The following is a 24,893-nucleotide window of genomic DNA, read 5'->3' on the forward strand; positions in this document are numbered from 1 at the left end:
ACAATGCATATACTGTTCGATCAAAATTTAGATACATATATGATAGATAAGGAGGTGTGTATATATATATATATATATATATATATATATATATATATATATATATATATATATATATATATATATATATAATGAAGTAGATAGAGAGATAGATAGATAGATAGATAGATAGATAGATGTCTTACTGGCTGGCTGGATGATAATGCCGAATTCCGCATATATTTTTAGTTTTCTCTATATTGTACTATTGTACTTTTTATTACCGTGTTACATCAAATTATATAGATGACATTAGCTTTATCGAGTGAACGATGTATATATTTCATCGGTGTGTGTGTGTGTGTGTGAAAAACTCGAGTGGCAAAGGCACGACTGAAGATATTTGAGTTTTTCCACCCACGATATGAAATATATCAGTTATTCACTCTGAACAATTTTAAACTGATTTTATACTCAAACATATTGGTTATAAAAATAAAGTAGCAGATTTCTTACTGTATCCCGCGTGATAATGTCTACTCTTTACTTTACTAGTTATGTTCTCCTGTTTTATGTATACTCAATAGAAACATAATTCTCCCTTCTTATCAACACGCACACACACACGCACACCCCCACACCATATATATATATATATATATATATATATATATATATATATATATATATATATATATATATATATATACATAATGTGTGGTGTGTGTTTGCGTGCGTGTGTGTAAGTGTGTGACGCATGTTGTGAGATTGCAACTTAGATCTCATGCATGGTAGCGGGGAGGGGCATATTACCTATTAGTCTATTCCAGTGTAATGTGAAATTTCTTTATCATAATGTTTTCCGTGTTTATTCGCTACAGCGAAAAAGAATATATGTTGTTGGTAATTTACTCCAGTGAAGTATGACGTTTATTTCTCTTGGAAAATCTAGTAATTCATGGCCTAGTATAAAATAAATACATATACCTACCAATTATAAGCTATGGTTTATTTTCCTCCAGAGAGAGAGAGAGAGAGAGAGAGAGAGAGAGATTGTTTATGTTACCTTGCTAAGGGAATCAAACGCTGTCATTTAGATAGTTGAAACAGTACTTGAAGGAGGGTGGCCTGCGGAATTATATTATGCTTTTATTGGTGTTTTATAGTAGGAAGGGGTTGAAATTCGCACTGTAAATTAATTGCTCTAGATAATTACACAAAACATACAATATAATGCGTTGCTATGTAAATCTTCTATGATAGTAGTAACTATTTTTTTCTTCCATGTTATAGATTCATTTTAGTTAGAATAGTCCGACACAAACATTTTTTAAAAAATGTTTTCAATGTGTGTTACAAAAATGCATGTTTTTCTCCGGCATAAAAATACACTCAGCGATCATCGCTTTTGAAATTGGCAAACTCAGCTTCACACACAAACATGCCGATATATATATATATATATATATATATATATATATATATATATATATATATATATATATATATATATATATGCACCAGTAGATCTTTTTTTTTTTTCTTTTTTTTTCAGGGGCCCCGAGTGGCCGAGTGGTCTAAAGCGATCACCGTTCCGGATCACTGCCATCTCACCTCTGTCTGCGTATGTTCGAGTCCAAGGCTCGGCTAGCGTGGGTACGTGGGAAAGCCTGCCAGTAGCTTCTCGTGGGTCGGTGGTTCTTTCCTGGGTTTTCCAGGGTTCTTCCTCCACCAGTTATACTGGCCGCCATATATGGCCTATCTTGTGCTGAAAAATGGCGTTAAACCCTACAACAACTACAACAACAAGATCTTTTTCTGTCAAGAGGTGGGTATAACAACAAACATTGTTTGGAACCTGTCTGGCGCAGTGATTTATTACAGCCCGGAACGCTGTATTAACGCGGTACTTAATGTTGCCATCGGTACATATTAAAACTGTTTTGTTATGGATGCATGATTACAAACTGTAAAGTTTCTATGACATTTACTTTATCTACTCATATATAAATAAAAACTCTTTGACAACAAAACAATAAATATGGTTCACCCATATTACCGACCCAATGGGGAACAAATCTAGATCATAGCTGTATATACCTTACTTAGGTATGGTACAAAGCCCGGATTAAACTAACCATAAATTACAACTTACCTATAAGAAGAAATGTTCACGCATGCACTGGCTGAATATTTACAGTTAAAATAAAAACGAAAACAAAACGGACGCAATAATTAAATGGAACACAATAATGTCGGTTAAATGAAATACATCAATAACGTACAGTACAAAGTTTTAGAAATCTATTTAACGATGTCTGAATTTAAATCTAATGAAGGCAAAGAAATAAGCCATGTCGCCTCACAAATGATTGTTCACAACAAATGTAAACTACCCAGTGTTGGCAACTGACACACTGTGCTCATTGAACAATCACATGCTTAACACAAGGCCTAAGTGCTGGTGGCACACAGCAGTTTGAAGGTTCATCCTCAGACAAAGGCGAGCAGTCTTGATTGACTATCCTGAAATTTCTTCTGACCAGAATGATCTACATAATATGCAGTGAGACCTGTTTGAGTAAATAATGGGATTCTAATACAAAGGGGATTTCTTCAGAATTTCAGGGGATACATAACAATACTTCTTTGAAAAGGAGGTGGAAATATGACACGTTTTAGGTCTGCAATTAAAAACGTCACAATTAAGGAGGACGAGTTTCCGAAAGTGTACGATGTCACACTTGCTGAGTTTTTGTGGGTTAATGGACTATACTGAATAAGGGTCGTTTTCTGCCCACTCTCCAAATGTCTTTATATGCTGTATACTGCACGTATGAGATGGTTTACATTTATTTCTGGGGCCCCGAGTGGCCGAGTGATCTAAAGCGCTCACCGTTACGGATTACTGCGGTCTCAGCTCTGTCTGCGTGAGTTCGAGTCTCGGATTCGGCTAATGTGGTTATTTGAGAAAGCTTGCCAGTAGCTTCTCGTGGGTCGGTGGTTCTTTCCGGGGGTTTCCCGGGTTCTTCCTCCACCATTTATACTGGCCGCCATGTATAGCCTATCTTGTGCTGAAAAATGGCGTTAAAACCCTACAACAACAACAACAACAACAATATTTATTTCTGACATCGGTGTTGTGTTCACGTGTCAGTTGCCATGGTTACTGGGTGTTGAAACACTATCAGAAAAGAAATGAAAAGTAGTCATATTTTCCATTTACACCTCATTGATACTGCTTTATCATGAATTAAACTGGTTTTAAACTTGCTATACACCATTTTATTAATTTATTAGGTGTTATAAAGTAGGGTTTAATTTCTAAAACTATTCTAAAACGGTTCCTCGTAGCCAAAAAGAATATGTAATATATATGTCAACACTGTGCTAAATTTCATTGACAAAAGGTATTAAACCTTAGACTGAAAAACTGTTCCTAAATTAAATATTGTGTAATATTATTGAATGATAAGATTGTAAATGAGGCGTTAACAGGGGCCTCTAAGTTCAGTTCTTCGCCGAGTATATTGGTTTGTTAACTTGACTGGTAATGAGAGTCTTCTTTATGTACTTATGAATTTTTATTCTGATACTTTTTTGGCAATATATCACACACACACACACACACATGTTTTGCAAATTATCGATGATCATATAAATGAATTCATACTGTTTTGTTTGCGATATTGTGCATTATGTTCTGTGGGTTGTGATAACAGAACAGTTAATAAAACTTGGTTTGTTACTTGAACATTGACAGCTTCATTTATAGTTAACATGAACGGAAACGCACTTCATTACTGAGTACAGTACACATAGCAATTAAACGGTTATGTATCGTGATGGAAACGAACAACCGTGCTTCCATGACTTAATATGAGGGGAAACAAATGGTCATAAGAAATACTCAATCAGTACAAATTCCATCTTGGAGCAAGAATGCGTTCGGATGTTATTTCCATTATCAAGCTGCCCAAATTGAGCATTTTGTCTTCAATTTCCCATACCAGCCCATGTTCAAAGGCCGTGTTTTGGTATGACAAAGAAATTTATAAGCATGTTTAATGCAGAGGAGTGTTCTTTGTACATTAAATAATACAAATAGTCATGAAATTTAAAAATAAATATTTTCCCCATAAAAACAGGGGCAGGAAATGCTATTTCTTTAATAAAGCCCTTTAGTACACTTTCTTTACATTTAGAAGCTGATGGCTGTTCCATGGTGATGACATATTTCTTCTTTGCTAGATTACCAGCATTGAAAGGTGGAACAAATTTCTTTCTGGGCTTTTTAACAACGTTTGCGTGGTTCTCTTCTTAAAGAAATCGCTTTGAACTTCATCTTCCTCTGATGACTTGGCTTTCCTACCTTGTTTCTGGTAAGATATTTGTGTCAGACTAAAACAGTATTGTCAGGAGGAAAATATTTAAGGTAATCTGGAGTTGTTTGCTGAGAGCTGTCCTTCGCATGGTCAGTTTTTGATGGTGTTACGTATGAACTCAAAATTATCTCGTATAAGAATGGATAAATTCCAGATTTCCAAAAAGCAGAAGTTAATTAATTTAGGATAGGGCTTTAAGTATATTTGCATCCTTCCCACCTAAGGTTTGATCTTCAGTGCAGCCAAGTGCAATTGTCAGTAATCACCCACCTGTGATAATCTGGTCTCTTCTAGCTGCAAGGTAAATGCATGGCACAACCATAGCAGCTGGAACGCTTTATTACGGATTGCATTCGCAGGGTGTATATTTTTCTGGTTAACCATTCATCTGTGCGAATAAGGCATGAGTGACAGTTTCATTAACAAAAATAAAAAATAATGAACACTTAATAATAAAGAATCACATATAACGGACAGCAGAATGAAATTTAAACATAAAACAAGACGCATGATCAAGAACACGAAATGTTGTCGCCGCGAAAATAACGTTATATTGTGACCCATCAATTTTTCAATCAATTAAGATAATTAAAGTAAAATGAGAACTATCAAACAATTTCAAGTCTACCAATATTTGTATCTCCTTTGCTTCCTTGGACTTGTAGTGGAACTATGTCTTCTCACATTTGCTAATTTAGCAAGAAATTTAAATAGTTTATTCAACTGGTTTGCTGCTTTTTATTGTGCACCATTTCTCTGGCAAATACAAGAGTCTCCTGCATACCGTAATATTTAAAGAATTCAAGTGGGACTTAATCGATATTGAAGGTACCACATTGCTCCAAGCAGAACTGAAAATATTTTCCAACATATCATTTTCATCCTTGGAAGGACGCTACCTGCCTCTGAGTCATCTCGGATCTCTTCCAATAGATAATATAGGCATGTATTGTTGCTAATCTTGTCCATCTAGACTCACAGTACTAATTCGACTCAACTGGTAAACATATGGAAACACCATTATACCATGATACTATCCAATAAATTAAACATTTTGAATGCTCATGATGAAACCTATATCATACTTATCAAACATTGATGCAAGCTCATGTGCTGAGAAAGCTATATTTACCGCGGCATTCCATTGATGTGCATGTCTTTGAAGCGGTGATTTTCAAGTCTGTAAAATGACTGAAGTTCCGTAAATAAAGCACTGTCTGTATTTTCTTCAGTTAAAAATAAGATAAGCTCTCAAAAGATTATTTTTTAAAAAAAATTATTATTAGCCAATCATGGCTCTCCAAACTTACATATATAAATCTCGCAGAAGTACGCGAGACTAGCACAACGACTAGAATTGTTCCTTAAACATCTCTTACCAAATAACATAATCAGATGTGGAAGGTTTGTCTCCTTTCGTCTGGTTTGCTAGATGAATTGGATGAAGCAGAACAAGTTTTGGTTGTTTATATAGACTACTAATCGATCCGGCATTTCTGAATTTTTTGTTGATTGCACTTCCGTTCACCTTTAAATATGTAAATTTGCCATGTACCGATGAACGCAGTGTGGGGATTTTAATAATTATGTATATGCCTGGTATAGTCTCATTGCTTGGTTAGCATTTGTGATGGATTGAACTTGAAGAACATGATATCTGCACAATGTTGCTATCCAAAATGTTTGATGAATATAACATACAGTTTTGGTTGGTCAAAAATTGAAAGCTTTTACGAGTCGTTAAATTAGCAGGCATTGCTTCTCAAGTAAACGATGTGTTACAGACAATTGCACATTAGGTTAAAGTCCGGTTTGCCTGTTTTCAGGAAGCATAAGATAAACTATAAATTAGTTCGCTATGTGCATAAAGAATTCGGATCTTGATTAGACCTGAATTTTTAAAGAAATGGCGCTGGTTAACACTTTGACAGGTATGGGAAAACATATAGCTTCTTTGTCATTCATTTAAACGCCTATTTTAGGGTATGAAATGGAATAAACAAATGCTGACTTGTAATGGGTCCGATCTCTAATGTTGACACCCTATGATTTTTAAAGGTTCTCCGATTCTCTTCTGATCCATGTCTGCAACACGCCTGTGATATCCAGGGTATGAAAAATACGTTGTACAAAGATTGATTAATTTAGTATGATCTTTCATAACTGACGTCTCTATATATAAATTATCATAATAACCACATTTATTCACTTTTTTCTCATATTGACACACATATTTAACTTCTCTAGGAATGACATCTGTCCGCAAAGGAGAACTTTTGTTACCAGTTGACTGTCCTTTATAGACGGGTTTTACTGTAATTTTATAAAGTTTAATATAAGTCATTCGCTACATAACTGAAAGATGGAGTATGTTAATACATGTATTCTTAAATAAAATATTGAAATATGACAGTTCATATAAAATTCAAAATGTATCTGTGTCTGTATTTTGTGTAATTATTCTTTACAGAATTGGAGTCTGCATTTTCCTTAAAACCCACATAAAAATTCTATCTAGTGAGACTTCTGATATTGATTCGGATTGATGGTAGTATGTTTTCTAATGTTGCAGTATTCTATGGCAGCGACAGTACGCTCGTACGCTATAGTCTGACTCGAAAATTGGCTATAATTAATTCAATTAAAAACTGTCTCTCTGACACCCACCCACCTCACCTACTCCCACACACAATTGTTCTAAAGTCACAAAATTGGTCTGAGAAAAGCAGCCAATACACTCTGTCTGAAGCGGGAATATTTCATATGAATGCTTTAGGTCTCGGTCTTTCTAGTGTAAACATTTGGCGTACTGACCACACATGTGCATGCATGAAGACAAATTCTCCCCTGAAATATTAATTTTACGCATGCTGTCTACTTATGGATCAGTACAATGTGATGAAAATGCAATTGGTCTTCTCTGGTCCGAACAATACATTAAAACAATAAGTTCAACCGTCAATTGAATAAAAGACTAATTGATGGTAATATATACGTACATCAATTTTCAAATTGCGTACGTCTTTATTTGACAAGAATTTGACATTTAAATCTTAATAGATGTATGTGATTAAAGGATTAGTAGATATTTCTTAATACAGCCTCTAATTGAAATGCCACCATGACATTGTTAGGCATGAATCTTTAAGACGGCATGACTATTGTAGACGATTAATCAATTTTATGAATGTACTCTGTAAAGCGAAAGTCCAATGTTTAAAATATTATAGCAATTGAACATGCTAGCTTTGTTCTGAAGGTAAATATAACCTTTTTGCTGCAGTTTTGCAGTTTGTCTTTATTTTGGTTTGTTTATGGTAATATCAATCATTCGTGAATTTGTAATTTGCAATGTTGCTAATCATATTTGTATACAACGACAAGTGCAAGGCCACCATTATGGCGAACCTGTAGTGGTCCACACATTGTTACATTATACGTGTTAAATCAACTCTTCATAATAATAATAATAATAATAATAATATCAACAACAACAACAATTATAGCAATAAAAATAACAATAACTGTTGCTACTATTATTGTTCTTCATTCGTTCATTCATTCATTCATTCATTCATTCATTCATTCTTCTTATTGTTATTATTATTAGTAGTAGTAGTAGTAGTGGCAGTAGTAGTAAATACAAGACATTTAAATTTGTTTCTAATTCGTCATATTAACTACATGTAAATGTTTTACAACTCGCTATTGGTATTTATTTATTGACTGACTGATTTGATTGATTGATTTTGTAATTTAATTTTTGGCGACCAAGTAAGCCTCTTCGTAAATCACGATATAATTCATTGAGAATGTCGGATATTTCGTATAATCTTTATTTTCCACTTGATTTTATAAAGAGTTTAATCAAACTTAAAGGCAAGTTTTCGCAAATTTTTGTCCATGCTAAATTTAAATTTTTCATCTTGTAAGATTCATCATGAAATAGGTGATGTCAAATCGTTCGGTCATGTGTGCAACATATAAAAACGTCAAGGCTAGTTTGCATAGACGTACTAAATTTTGAACTCAGTAGACTGGTGTGCAAATATTTAAACAATGTTTGGAGATATAAAGTTTCAAGAATTCTAGAAATGAATGTTAACAAGTCCTAGATGTCAGTTATCGTATCTTACAATTTTGATATGGAATTTTTGACCAAAGATTTGTCTTTCTGCTCGAAAGTGCGATTTTATTTTCTAGGTCAAAACTTGATCAATTGAATGGTCCTTGGAAAAGTGTCAACTTATTGCTTGTGGAAAATAGAAAACTTTATATGCAGAAAGAAAAAACAACCAGGCCGACATTTGACTAGAGGGTAATACATTATTCTTACATAAGAGCCGATCAGTAAGATTTGAATGATTTCATCAGCTCCATGGTTCTTTGATATTTAATCTTTGTATTTATTTTTATAGAAAGTACGCTAGGATCATGAAATATCTCTCATTTGTATGTATTGTCTTAAAGAGAGAGAGAGAGAGAGAGAGAGAGAGAGAGAGATGCACGAATAGAAGATTGGATAGATTGATGGGTGCATGCAAAGTGCAAAGAGTTATATATATATAGTGTGTGTGTGTGTGTGCGTGTGGACGCTGTAACAATGATATACCACGAGACGAATAAATTTTTCATTAAAAGGAAACGAGGCTTGCCGAGTTTCCTTTCAATGAAAAATTTATACAACCAGTGGTATATCATTGATACATCGTACGTACTTTACATATTATACATATATTTTATTTATGTCACATACAAATACATATATTTGCCCTTTGAACTGAGTTAGATTGACGAGAGGCAACTGTGTAATAACTTGGAGAATGAACTCACATCACTGTCGAGTGTGTTCGCTACAAAATGTAGTTTTGTCCTTTTATGCCTATTCACAATCGCCTTTGCATATTGATAAGTTGATTGTTTTCATTATTGAGTTTCGCTTGTTATTCACATTGATTAAATCAATATAAGTTACGCTTGTCATTTATACATGAAAGATTGATTAAATCAATATACGTTACGCTTGTCATTTATACATGAAAGATTGATTAAATCAATATACGTTACGCTTGTCATTTATACATGAAAGATGGTTTTAATGAAGGCAGTATAGCACTAGACCTACAAACACACAGCTTCTTGAATACTGAACGCTCATCAATGCACTGACGTACTGGCGCATGTAAATTAGCGTGGAATAGAATCTAAGCGAAACGACCGTAATGACGAACGATATTGTAGGTTACTTGGTGCAGTTTCACTTTCAAGGTTTTTTTATCCTTCCCAATTTCTTTTTTCGCTCTCACTCCATTTTTCTGCATATTTTGCCCTTCTGTATGAGAGGGAAGGGAGAAACGTAAAAAGAAAGAATAGCGATTAAATTGTGTACCATGTTAAATTCATTTGGAAAAAGGGGATTATTATTACTTTTGTATGGTTATTTTAATACGTCACTAATGATTAATGAGTCGAAATTCATCTTTGTTCTATAGCTCGGGTCTCAAACTCAAACCACCATGAGGGCCGCATGAGGGCCGCATGAGGGCATTTTCAATTGCCCAACGGCCACATCACACCTACACACGTCATTATTTTGAAAGAAGATCATCTAGTGAAATATGAAACCAAAAATGTGTTAAAGTTTTAAACATATAATTTTACTTAAAAAGCAAAAGTTTCGAAATTAACATTAATCAGTACTTGGAAACATACGTGCACATATTAAGTCTCTTTTTGGCTACACAGCCCGCAATTTTTTTCCCTCAGCCCGCACAGCAATGTTTGCTTTGATATCCTGAGATGATGCTAATCTCAGCGTTGCTTCCAAATGCTCGTCAGTGGGTCCTGATCTTAACACTGCCTTGTTTATTTTCACAGAAGAGAAACACTGTTCACATATGTAAATGCTACCAAACATAGCCAAGATCTTGGTAACTCTAGAGAGGTACGTGGGGAATCTCTCTCGAGATAGAAACTTGTAGAACTCTGGAACTCCAATGTCCATATATTTCTGTGTCAAAACAGTGTCACTGTGAAGCTCAATAAGATCAGTTTGCATGTCCTCAGAAACTTTGTCAATGTCCTCAGAAAATTTGTCAATGTCCTCAGAAACTTTGTCAATGTCCACAGCAAAAGATATAGAAAAAGATGGAACTGTGGTTCAAGTGCCTCTAAGTCTTTGAACCGATCATCATACTGTGTGTGAAAGTCTGCATATTCTTTCAAGAATTTGATTTTAACATTTCCCAAGGAATTCAGTGTAGAGAAACGGGACAAATTGCCTACAGTTAGCTGTTGCTCACATAAAGTGAGTTTGACTCTGAATGACTTAACACAGTCATATATCTGTGTTAACAACTGCATTTTACCCTAAAGTTTCAAGTTAAGGGTAATCAGGTGATCAACTAGGTCTGTTAAAAAAGCAAGATTATAAATAAATATTGAATCATAGAAATGAGAAGCATCATTTGCTTTTCATTTTCACGAAGGTTTCAATCTCCTTTATAAGTGAAAAAATCGCTTCAAAACATTTCCACTACTCGGCAATCTAACTTCAGTGTGATATAGAAGTTCCCCATATTTACTTTCAGTACTTTCTAGGAAGGATTTGAACTTTCTGTGATTTAATCCTCTTGAACGAATGAAGCTGACAATCATTTGTAGACTTTTACCACACAGAGCTTCTTGATGCAAAATACAATGAATGCTTGTCAAATTATTTCCTAGTGGAGTGAGACTATTCAGTTTGGACTTCAGTAACCCCCCCCCCCCAAGAAAAAACAAAACAAAAAAAACCCAATGTTTTCAGAGCGCATTGCTGGTCCACAGTCCATTGCCAAGGATGTAAGTTTGTTCCATGGTTGTGCAGCTGTCGCTATGTTCACTTGTAGTCCTTGAAATATGTCCCGTCCCGTTGTGGTACCCTTCATTGGTACTAAGTCAAGCAACTCTTCCGTTATGTTGAAATTGACATGTACAACTCTTCTGATGACTGCACACTGAGGTATCAGAAAGACATGTACTCTTGTCAAGAGCTGCTGACAATGGTTCAAAGTCGCTTGACTTTTGAATCAATTCATGCTTCACAACACTTGCTAGATCAGCAATTCTGCTTGCAACCGTGTTAGCGGACAGGTTTATACCTTCAAATAGCTTCTTTTTATCAGGACATAAATGACTTTGAGGATCTGGAGATCATTTCACATATTAGGAAACCTACACTTAACAGCATCTTCATTTGATTCGGCATAAATACATTTTAGATACGCAAGCAATGGTTTAATGCGATATTTTTGTTATTGTTTTTAATGCACTGTAATTCTCACCCAACATTTGTTAATTCTCATGACACCTTGTAACACTGATCATTTTGAGGGCCACATCATACCGCTTGGCGGGCCATATTATATATCAATGGATCAATGTCCATGCAAGAGTCCCATAATAAATCCTTCAGCTTTTAAGGGATGTTATTTGAACAATTTCACTAAATCATTTGGGTCTCAATTTTGAAAATTCCCGATAAGTTAGTCTTGGTAATTTATATTGCCACCCAGTAGATTTTATTCATGAATATTAATGACTAACTATGTTTAATTTTATTCGTTGCGGTCAGTATGCTAGCTCGGTTCTTGCGTATTGTTAGTACATCTTAGGAAAGTTAAGGTCTTGAGAGCACTTAGATTGTTTGCAAGCAGCGCAAATATTGGAATAAACGGATCTAAGTAAGATGTGTTTCCAATGAAAATGTTTTTATTTTAAAGTCCTAGCGTGCCATCATGACTTCGAGCTTGGTGCATAGCGAATCCAATATCTCTGATACAAAAGTGAGCTTTTATTTTATTCATTTTTAGAATTGATCTAGTTTTTCTTCTTAATTTTGTTCACGCGTGTCTTGATGAATCGATGGATGGGTTATTTATCAATCTTTCTGTAATTAAAGAAATCTGTTTGGAAGGAAACGTGTACTACTGAATAAGGCGAAAAATAAAAATAATATTAAACATTTAATATATATGGTCTGTCACATATACATACAATGACGACCAAAGCTAAAACGAAATATAGTAAATAAACAAATAGTGGGCCTCTTCAGGGTTCTCCGAGTCAAATAAAACTGTCTTAACGCTAACCACTTGACTGTCCCAGTGCCGTGCGGCTGATGATCTGTTTACATTACAAGCATATTTGGTCGTTATACGACGTGAGAAAACAGCCAAAGGAGTGTTGGTCTTACATGCAGCGCTACTACGTTTGGAAGAGGAAAGGGTAGGTGTATTATATGGTACATAAAGTTGTGTTCTTTTGTGTTGAAATTCTTTTTTTGACAAATACTTTGGTAAAAAATAATGTTTTAAAAGTTAGGAAACTTTTTTTTAGAAATCAAATACACATTCAGTACTGTGTCGTACTCTTTCCGCTATTGAAAAGATTATTTAAGTCGTGATAAACTTTTTGCTTCTTAATCTAAGAGATGGCTTTATGTGTAATTCTCTTTAAATGTTTCTAAATTGTTTAAAATGTTAGTGAAAGTTTGATTCTATGAAGTGTTCCTTATTTATATCATAAGCAATTCGAAGGACGAAATGATTGAATGTAAATATTGTTATAAAAAAATTGTTACTTTCTAATCCATATAATCTTATAATTGTTTGTAAAAAAAATAAAATAAAGGCAGTTCATGATATCATTTGATTTAAATGCGTATTTACTTTTTCAATCGATAATCATTGTCTTCTAATTTTGTATCTTATTTCCCCCTGTCGATTTCTTCTTCTTCTTCATCATCATCATCATCATCATCATCATCATCATCTTCTTTTTCTTCTTCTGTATCTTCGCTGCAAGTCAGAATTTCTTGACAATTATCACAAAATTTATTTGCAACCATTTTTAAGTCGACTTAGAAGTTAGGTATGTAAATTGTTTCCCGTTGAAACTCGATGAGAGGCTAATATTCGTATCACGAAAGATATTGTACACTGCTAGTTGCAAGACATATTCAATGACTATCACAATATTATGACATGTTGTTATTTTCAGGATGAAAGGCAAAAATGTTTAACTTATTTATACATTTCCAGGACTAACGTTTATAAATATAATCAATAATATTCAGCTCTTGAAAAAATATATACAGTTTATTAGATTGTGTTTTCAGAATTTTGTTATCCCTGCTAAGGATTATGATATCACATGCAATATCTATGATTTTTTAAAGTATATATATCTAATATGTTGTAAAGTATACGACCCGACTGCAGAAATCTCATGTCTTCCTTGTCTTGTCTTGACTGATAGGAACAAGTTTGGATTCATTTATGTCATTAGATCTGAATGTACAGCTACCTGGTACACATATGTGTATATCATCAGTAGCATCATAACACATTTAGGGAATAAGTTATGTATAGACGCATCACTGAGCAATGCATGGAAAGGTTGACTATTTCATTGTCGTTTTTCATCTCGTTTTAAACCCGCTCAGTCCTTGGCAGCCGGCACGTGAACAACAAAACGTGTTTTGGAAATGAAATAATACCAACTCGTGTATGTTATAGAACGGAATAGAAGGAAAAAGGAACTATATTCGTGCAATATTTGTCAGACCTCTTGCTGGTGGATGATGAGATAACACAAATTACATATAAGGTGGCGAAGTGTGTTCATATGAAAGGGTCAGGATTATTTAGTGTCAAAACAAACCAATCACCACCAGAGAGAGAGAGAGAGAGAGAGAGAGAGAACTTTTCAAACGTAATAATTGCAGATTTGAAATGAACTAGATATTTATAGATACAATAAATTCAATATCTAAATAAAACGTTTTAAGACTACAGAACTGATATGTCAAAAGAATGTTAGAAAGAAACGTTCATCATGTAATAAAAATTCCACGGTTGTTATTAATGAGGGCTTGAGACATTGTAAAATGATACAAATATGTTCAGTAAACACGCATCAAAGTAAAAAGAGAGTGACCTAAAAATCAACATCACATGTGCTGTTTCTAGGTTTTATCATTTGTTTTAATAAGTTTAGATAATAAAAGTGTGTCATTCAAAAGAAATACAGGTCGCCTTGAACCCTCGCGCCGCCATTGAATAGGTATAAATATCACATCTTGTTATAAAAATAAAATTTAAAAAAAAAAAAAACAAATCCAGACTATCATTCGAAAAAGTGAGAAAAAAATCTCTATATTAGCAATGAACACAAACTCATAATGCTTTTAACAAACTTAGATATTTTTCATAATTTTTTATTTATTTCTTATGGAGAAACTTCACCAAAAATTTTGGTCTAATGTAAAAATAGGAGTCAAGGTAAATGAATATACTTTGCGAAATATGTAGACAGACACTCAAATAGTTAAACTCATTCCCCACTTCTGTCCATCCACATGGGTTACATATTCTATCTTCGTATGATACATTTCCCATCCCCTTAATTCAGCAGGTAATTGATGCGTATTAGTTGTATATTCCAGTACAAAATGTATATCCTTGTCTGCAGCGATATCATGTACGCGTAAAAATTCAGTTCTTCTGTGAAAGTACAAAATTTTATTCCGTGGACGATTCACATTTTTCTATGATTTATTCTTGTAAGAATAAATCATCAACTTTTTGTATAATAACGGCGTTAGTGGTTCTAGAGTTATTGATTAATTGATTGTTATTAAACAAAACATTGCATCGAACGACAGCAGTTCAGTGCTTTTAATGCAAGAAGCCAGTTTTTTTTAAATTAAAACTAAATATCACCATTTTTGTAATCTTACACACGGTTTGATAATAAGTTTTAGAAATTTTAGATTTTTCCCCAAATTCTTTATTGAAAAATGAAAAGAACAATTATTCGAGACTTAATTCAACTATCACTTGATTTTGTTCATAGCTTTCCATATTGCATGTAAATACACTGTAGTATCGATTTTCTTGAGTTTTGTAACATTTCTTGGAAAATCGTTGCCCACTTTCTCGGTAATCCATTTTTAAAACGCCGGATTCCACAACCGTAAAGCAGAATGGAGGATACAATGTGGTGAAAGAGTTGTAGCAGAAAGTCAATTGGAATATGCACATTGTGTATTTTTTTTAAATAAAAATATATGTTGCTTTCTTGTAGTGCACGAGATTATGTTGCAAATCTTTATAAAGTATGCGGTGATTTGAAGAAAAATGTCTATGTATTTTAATTCGTTACAAATAGCTATGTCATTTACTCCATGTTTCGTACACCAAACATTCGTGATTTAGATTCTGGTATAGTTTATATTAAGCTTCCACAATTGCCTGTGAAAGCGTTTAAATTCAGCTGAAAAGGGTCTGCTTCCGTAGACCAACAATTCAAAAACATAATGACAGCATCATGACTAGTAGTTCAATGTTTATCTCATGATACTGATAATGCTACACACAGTTTTAAAGGTCATTGAGAAACAATGAGAGTAGACGGAGAGAGGTTATCACCTTGCATTCCCACGGAACGATTACTGAAAAAATCAGATTGTAAGCCTTCTGCTTCATATACGACTTCAGGTCTCCGCACACTCTTAAGATTAAATAGCATTCCTTGATCAGTTACCTCCCGATTAGATGGAGCCACAGGAAAGACATAACTCTATCATCCGGATTAACTCTAACCCTAGTCAATACATACCGCTTGTAATTTTATCATTTTGCCAGCAATTAGTACAATCATTATGCCATCAATACTTGTACTAACCAAATGATTACAATCAGGTATTTGAAATCATTTACTTACAGAAGTTTCCATATCACTCATACGGTCTCATTTTCCATTCATATTAAAAGTATTTCATTATTTAATTACTGAAAATCAAATATTTAATTTAAAAATCATTAGTTCTGAAAAAAGAATTATGACGTCACATATGGCATAACCTTCAATTATTTCAAAAATGTCTATTATTATTATTATTATTATTATATCAATAATATAATGGTTCCACAATACAGTCTCTGTAAATCTTGACTTAACAGTGGAAACATTTGTAACCAAATGCATTAAGATTACTTTGAAAAAACAAATATCCCCGAAAGTCTCTAGATCAATATCATAGTCAATGATTTTGTGAAGTTACTTTTGACTTCTGCTACAAACCATCTCAACACTTCCTGACCTATAACCCTTTTATTTCAAACGTTCTCGTGTATATTGATGAAATGTTCCGTATTTAGATATAGGATTAGTAAATTTAAGTATCAAGTAACAATCAAATAATAAACAACCCCAAAAATAACTATCATCATTGCCAATGTCACCACCACCACCACAAACACCACCTTCATCATCATCATCATCATCATCATTATCATCATCAAATTGAATTCATTAATATAAGAAAGAATTCTAAACAAACCATATACAAGTTCCTAATTACCATCTAGTATCACAGAACAAAAAGAAAAAGATATTTATTTATTTATTTATTTATTTATTTTGTTATTTATTTATTTATTGCAAATTACAAGTAGTGCAAGACTGTCCATTTTTGCCAAAGAAAACACCATTAGATTGTTTTCAAGACGATGTCCTAAAATTGAACAAATATGTAGGCTTTGATTCAAATTGGGTAAACATGTTTATATTTGTCTCTTAAGTTTAAACAAAATATTTTATCCCAAGAAGATTCCACTTTGGCAAGATGCTTTCCTCGTAAGGAAACTTTAACGGCAACAAAGACAGCGACGTTCTTAAACGCAAAATAAGAGATTTGTTGTACGGGTTTTCTTGTTGCGCCACCTCAGATGCAGGAGAACGTGACAGACTTCGGTCTCCCATTGGATAATGACTTTGGCTGTTCTCTTTTGTAATTATTATATCAATCCATATCTTCTTTTTCAGATTTGTTACAAGTGATTCCGTTCAAAGAAGGAGGAAATGGCGAATGTGAAAGAATTTCATTGGGCGGACTATCTCATTTTTTCCCTGACTCTTGTCATTTCCGCGGCAATTGGTATATTTTTTGCATGGAAGGACCGAAACAAGCAAAATACAGGAGAGTTCCTTTTAGGAGGCCGAACCATGGGGATACTTCCGGTGAGCTTGTCCTTGATGGCCACTCTTCTCAACGCTGTGATGGTGCTGGGAGTTCCAGCAGAAGTCTATTATAATGGTTCCATATACTGGCTCATTTTGTTCTCTAACTTCATTACTTATCCACTGGCTGCACACGCTTTCCTCCCCGTGTTTCACGACCTGGGCCTTACCAGTGCATACGAGGTTAGTTTTAACTTTAAATAGTTCTTGCCTTCGTTTTCCTTTCGTTCTTTGCTTGTTTTTCCTTTCTTTATTTTGTCGTGACTTTTCTGGACCTGATATTGACTAACAAGATAAGAAACATTTCATTGTCTTTGGTATTATGCTACCGATATTAAAATATATCCTAGGATATGATGCTCCAATCCATTCCCATCATTCCCATTCCGTCCTGGGCTAGAAGTATGTAGTAGTACGATTTAACAAGTTTGTTCGCTCGATTGCCTTATTTATGGACAATTAACTGACCACGTTAATCCCCAATTTCCCCATGACCTGACCTGAATATCGTTAACCTCAGCTTGAGACTGAGCTTCCGCTAACATCCAATCAGAAACGACCGTTCAAAAGTAACGTCTTTTGTGATTGGTCGACATGCAATTTCAAGCTCAGATTTAAGCTCCAAAGTTGTATGATTTCGCAGTTTTCATTGTGTATGATGTTGCTGTTAGGCCGACTGATAGGACTTCAGGTTTGTCCAAAGTGTATCGATCAATAACGCTTTAATAATGAATAATATTTACTTAAAATCTCTGCTAACTAAACAAACAATACGAAATTCTTTTAGAAAAGAAATATGCCAGAAACCATCATCGTATCTTTTTAGCATAATCATCGTGAAGATCTTACATAATTTGAAGGTTAAATATGACATCTTCAACACACTGGTTTCTTCATTTAACATGTTTCAATCTTTCAAACTCGAATAAAACCTTTCTTTTGTAGGGCATAGTGTTTCATTAAATGTTTAAAAGCTATTGAAGTTTTCGTAGGAATAAATATCTTTACGCAGACACTTGGATTTCATGTCTCTGAAATGCTTCATTTTCTCTGTGAATTTTTCACCTGTAAGGTTTCCAACATTCTGTTGTTTTGACAGTTCCATTAATCGAAACATATTTACAAACCCGACTGGCGTTCGGCCCAGACAACCCGGTCTCAGTTCCTAACACTGGTAAAAATAATTATTCAGTTTTACCTGTATACTGAAGCAATTTCCCCCGATCTGGCTGCTGTATAATTGTTTTTAATTGATTTTGAAAAGTATACTTGGGTCTGAATGAACTAGGATTGCAAAATTTTTACCACTGAATGAAATTTAAATTTAAACGATCCAATACCTAAGCAAAGTTATTGCCGTGAAGGTCGTGTTTATTCGATATCAATAACATAAACATATTATAGAAGATGTAAATGCTGTCAGCATAATTACAGATTTAAAGACGAACAGAAACAGCATTAATTAATATAATGGCATCTACGTTTACTAAAAACAATTCTAAGTCGATGCAAGTTACAATACAAGCCCCCCCCCCCCCAATAAACAAGTCATAAATATTTACCAGTTTTAATCTGATTGGTTTGGTGGATTTGGCGGTTTTTCAGCACATGATCGGCTTTACGTAGCGGTCAGTGTATTTGGTGGAGGAAGAACCCGAGATAACCTTATGAGGATGCACCGACTCACGGGTGGCTGCTGGCAAGCTTTCTCACATGTCCATGCTGGCCGAGCCGAGACTCGAACCCACGCGGACATATGTGAGATGTCAGCGATGTATAAAGTGAGCAAAGCAGACAAATATATCACCAGTTTTAATTGGAATTAGAGAGCCATGTACAAATGTTAAGAGGCAAAGATACATTAATAGACAGACTGTTTATACTAAGTTTGGCACCAACTGAGCGAATGATCAAGAAACGTGAGTGGATGGAAATTCTGTACCTTGTATTTAGCAAATATACGACATAATTTTCAAAACTGCGAAAGACTTGTACACATGTCAAAATATATATTTTCTGAGAGAGAGAGAGAGAGAGAGAGAGAGAGAGAGAGAGAGAAGAGAGAACGTGTGTACTTAAATGATCTAGATCTATTTATTGAACCTGACTCGGACGAAAGCAGAAATTGAACGTGACAACATGTAATAATGACTTACATTTATCATGTTATTTATGGTGTCTTAAGTAGGCCGCAGTAATTGAAATCTGTGTTTATCATCCGACATACATAGCAAATCCTACCAATCATAAAACATCAACAAACAACAACAAAAAAAGAGAGAAGGAATAAAATAGAAAAAAAGACCGGCAACAACAATGCAGCTTTTCAGAGCTGGAATTATATACTATAGTGATACATAAAAAAGACTTAAAAATGTATCCAAAAGAACATTGATAGAAAAAAGGACAAACTCAAACCCGGGTGTTTAAACCTACTTGGAAGCGGGCGCAAAACGAAATAAATACGACTATGGTCTAATACTACCGTTGAAACCAATGAATGTAACTACGACTTTATGACACTGATATTGGTGCAAGCAAAATAGGCGGTGTATTGATGGTATCAAAATGACACTTTTTTTGTGATCAAATCAAAGTATAGGGATATAAAAAGGATTTTAAAAACAAATCCGTCCTTTTAAACTTCATAGCCTCCCAGGTGCGACTTTTTTCTCATTTAAACTCCATGTTTTAAAACTTCCTAGCCACCTTGGTGCTTTTAAAAAAAATCAAAATATACAGATCCAAGAGGATTCAAGTCTCTATGCTTTGTCAAAGAATAACGATGTTATGAATTGTTCATATACAGGTAAGGATATTTTAAATACACGTGACTCGGGAAATGTATTCAATCGCATCGCCTGAATGTGACAATGGATACGCATCTATTAAGAAGTGCATGGAATTTAACAACACTGTTGGCGAAGAGACAGATCAAACGATCCGTCACTCCTTATGCTGCAAGTTCCTATAATATAATTTCAGATCACCTCCTACAGACACTGAAGGCTCAGATTTTGTGTCTTTCATGTCACAATGTTACAATGTAATTTTGCGTGCTTTCACTGCTGCAAAAGTTAGGAATATCGTCAATTGGGAATGTATTATTCCGACTTCTATATTCAGCTTCTTTGGCATTGATAATATTGATATCACAAATTTAATCATTGTTGTCAACAAAAAACTCCGGGTCTGGCGCTCCTGATGTTGTTGCTTGAAACTGAACAGCCAGATCAGGATCATCGTTAAAGTTATACAGCTCGGCACTGTCAGGCTAATTGTCCGCAACTTAGGTTGCGGGTTTAGTCGAAACAAAATAGCGACGAATAGCTGCAGCACCACCTGCCTTTTCGACATTTTATCTGCTCTGTATACATTCTGACCCACTTTGTTTCTGCCGCTTGCTCATATTGTGATTGTTGTAATACTGTTGATGTCGCAGATTGAACAGTCTTTTTTCCGTAAATAAATAGTACAGTTAAAATAGTTTTAATATCCGAAATTGCCCATGTATCTAATAAGACACAATTGTCATTTTTGGTCTGCACCAACTATTGTATTTGGCTGAAGTACACATGACTGTCTAATGTGCCTTTAGCACTAATGCTACCCTAGCATATCACCGACTTGATCTCTGTCACAGCTACAGGGCGGAGGCATCATCAAGGGCAGCGTCACTAAATTTTCAAAATCTTATCCGCTTTACTCTCTCTCTCTCTCTTTCTCTTTCTCTCTCTCTCTCTCTCTCTCTCTCCTTTTCCTTCATTTCTTCCTCTTTCGTCTTTTCCATTTTATGTCACCCCAACAGAAGTGCCACCCGGAATGATTCACCCCCATTGTGTCCAGTTTGGTACGCCAGTACACACACACACACACACACACACACACACACAGAAGCACACATACATACATATATAGTGTCAATTTTCAATTTTCTCCTTTTCCCGTTTACTTTAAACCCTAAATAATTGTAATTACAGATAATCACAAGTGTCTAAAAATATTGATCTGCCTCATGGGAAGTGGGGGCGTAATCTATGTGGGTGGTGGGAATGGGCGATTGTAAGTGGAGGACGATATAAAAAAAAATCATATCCGATAATTAGGCCATGTGCGATATGTTGACAAGATACTTTATTAGTCTCCTGATGCTATCATAAAATAAATACGGTAAGGCTTGTTGCAAAATACTTTAATGTATTGTTTCCTAATTTCTGTTGTTTTGCTTGCTTTTTGCTTTAAATACATTTATATCTGTATGACTTTGACAACTAACATGTAATAACATGATAGCATTGCATTAAACTGATCACTAGCTAAGCCGTTGGGTTGTTAGTGCCAGGTGCTTCTCGAAAAATGTCACACCGTTAACTCTATCATCAACAAGACAATGGCAAATTTATGAAAGGAACTATGTCTACGTGCACAAATGCAGTTAAGACAGTTACGTGTAAATATACCTAAGTAAACGACGTTAACCAGTTCTGTTCTTAGATCTACAACCATACTGTCCATTCGGGTTTTGCTGCATTTTTTAATGGGGTAACAAAATTTGTGAAATTTAGCATGAAAGCCTCAAATTTAAAGACCTAAAAATCAGAGATCCGGTTTTGAAGACCATTCATATCAGAGACACGATTTCAGATATTACCAAAATGTTTTATTTTTAAAATAGAAATAATCCTAAAACAGTGAAAATCAACGACGGCACTTTCTAAAAGGTTAATATGGCGCAGTTGAATTTGCTTGATATACTGATAATGCTTCTAATCTATCATAGATTTACTGCAGGCGCTTCACTTTATCAAACTACCTTGTATATCTTTCAAAATCATATATTACAAAGTTCTCAAATAGGACTTTTATACTATATATAAAGTCTAGTGTGAGTCAACATCACAAGGAATAGGGAGGACATACTGACATACATTTCGAGGCGCTCAATGCATATTTACCATAAAAATGATCTTAATTTCTACGTAAATAGTACAGGTAAATTAAAATTTAATTACAGATTAAATAAAAGTTGTTTTGGATTTAAACAAGATCAAATTCTCATTCCCAAACAAATATGTCTTGCCTTGTCGACGCTTCGGACACCTCGAAATGATTTCACGGGAGTAAATTCAAGTCGGTCACACTACCATCAGATTCTCATAGATGTACTTGATGTAATTTTTAATATTTGTTTTTATATGACTAAATTGCTAATAATTAATTTGCCATCATATAGACTGCAGACATATTGTAAGTTAAAATTATAAATTAATGTTGAATTTTTTCCCTTGTTTATTACCATACTTTCTGTTTCCTTACTGATATCACTGCTCGTTTGTGGATTCTGTACCTAAATTTCTGTTTTCTTATATTTTCTTCATCTGTATCAAACAGGTCTCTTTGCCTCTTTACAAATGATGAAAATGTCAATATTAATATAGATTTATGGAAACGTGATTCAAACAAATAAGCTCTCGTATTTCAATATTAATGGATATGTGCTCCAAACCAAATCAGCTATTGCATTACAGTACTATTGTTCCAAACAAATCAGTTCCTGTATTTAAGTTTTTATGGAAATGTGCTCCAAACAAATCAGCTCCTGTATTTCAGTTTGTATGGAAATGTGCTCCAAACAAATCAGCTCCTGTATTTCAGTTTGCATGGAAATGTGCTCCAAACAAATCAGCTCCTGTATTTCAGTTTGTATGGAAATGTGCTCCAAACAAATCAGCTCCTGTATTTCAGTTTGCATGGAAATGTGCTCCAACCAAATCAGCTCCTGTATTTCAGTTTGCATGGAAATGTGCTCCAACCAAATCAGCTCCTGTATTTATTTTATGGAAGTGATTTATGGAAATGTGCTCAAAGCATATCAGTTCTTGTTTTACAGGTTTATTTCAAAGCGAATAGTTCCTTAAATTCGCTGTTAAAAATACTAAACAAGGTCATGTAAAGGCTTGTTGGCTTACTTTGATCCTTCTAACTAAATCCTCATTGAATCTGGATATGATACAATTGCATTATTGATCAAAACATTATTGAAATCAAGAAATTACTTCATCAGGCGTCAAATAGATTTATTACCTAACCAGGTCTAATCAGAACACACATGTAGGTCACACAAACACATACACATGCATACAACATTACTTATCCAAATCGACCGAATAACCTATATTCTTGTAGAAAATAAACTTAATTAAGATTCTAGGGTACGCGCATAAATAAACCATAAGTTGACTCACCTCGCACCTTTAATTGCAAATGCTGTATTCTTTGCGCGCAGTACGGCGTGTTTATGTGTAAAGAAGTAGGAAATAAGTCATTTGTTAATCTTGATTGTGATGCAACAAATGTTTAAGAAAGTGCTGATTAAAACTGGTTGCATATGAGGCCCACCAACAGCTGATGTGACTAATTACTGTGCAATTTGTGCGATGTTGACCAAACTTTGAGAAATTAAGTAACAAACTGGCATCACAGCAAGAGAGCCGCTAACATCATCATACACTTTTGAGTCTTCTCCCCCCGCAAAAAATATGTGCTCGAACAAACATATTCTGATATTTTATAGGTCACATATGAAGATCTTGTACACACACACACATTAACGTGTGTGTTTGTATGTTTGCAGGTATGTTAGAATGTCTATATATTATATATATATATTTGTCTACGTATTTACGTGGGTGTATGTATGTGTTTGTACACACACACACACACATATATATGCATGCATGATTTGATGCATATACATATCTAATTTGCAAGTGTATATATGCATTCATGAGTATGTATGTATGTATGTATGTATGTATGTATGTATGTTTGTATGTATGTCTGTATGTATGTATGTATGAATGTATGTATGCGTAGGTGTATATCTTTCACATTGAGTAAATAATGGTGCATTTGATAGAATTGATTGATTGTATGTATCATCCGTGCCATCTAATTCCTGTAACAAACTTAAATGTATATGTATATACCTGCTGATGACCAATTGGCTTAATGGAAATCAAGATCATTCATAAAAATGCATGTTAAACAGTGCACATTATACACCATTCTTATTGGTAAAACTCAATCTGCTGTAGATAGCCGTTTTCAACTGTACACTTGGGTTCGTTATTTGCATTTTAATTAAATCATTTTACACGCGTATGTACAGATTAATTAGCGAGTTTAAACAACAAATGTGTATAGTTTGTTTACTTTTATTCAGATATCATTCTACGCTAATAATGGAGAGGATGTCCCACAGGTTTTCTAGACATCATCATACGCTAAAAATGAAAAGGAAGTCCCATGAGTTTATTCAGATATCACCATTCTCTAAATATAGAATAGAAGTCCCACGGGTTCATTCCGACATCATCATACGCTAAAAATTGGAGTGCAAGTCCCACGCGCTTATTTATACATTATCATACGCTGTAAATAGAATTAAAATGCCACGGA

At 34.3% G+C, this 24,893-nt stretch overlaps 1 protein-coding gene across 1 annotated transcript in view; it reads left to right on the forward strand.

The window, feature by feature from the left end:
• The first annotated feature begins 17,273 nt into the window (after window positions 1-17,273).
• Window positions 17,274-24,893, forward strand: part of LOC149780589 (sodium-coupled monocarboxylate transporter 1-like) — a 108,968-nt gene continuing 101,348 nt past the window's right edge. The window contains exon 1 of the mRNA XM_089936221.1: window positions 17,274-17,615. Coding sequence (XP_089792347.1) covers window positions 17,274-17,615 — 342 coding nt within the window. The remainder of the gene's footprint in view (window positions 17,616-24,893) is intronic.

This window comes from Sinohyriopsis cumingii, chromosome 16 (assembly GCF_028554795.1).
Source record: "Sinohyriopsis cumingii isolate HCF-2022 chromosome 16, ASM2855479v2, whole genome shotgun sequence".
Taxonomy (NCBI): domain Eukaryota; kingdom Metazoa; phylum Mollusca; class Bivalvia; order Unionida; family Unionidae; genus Sinohyriopsis; species Sinohyriopsis cumingii.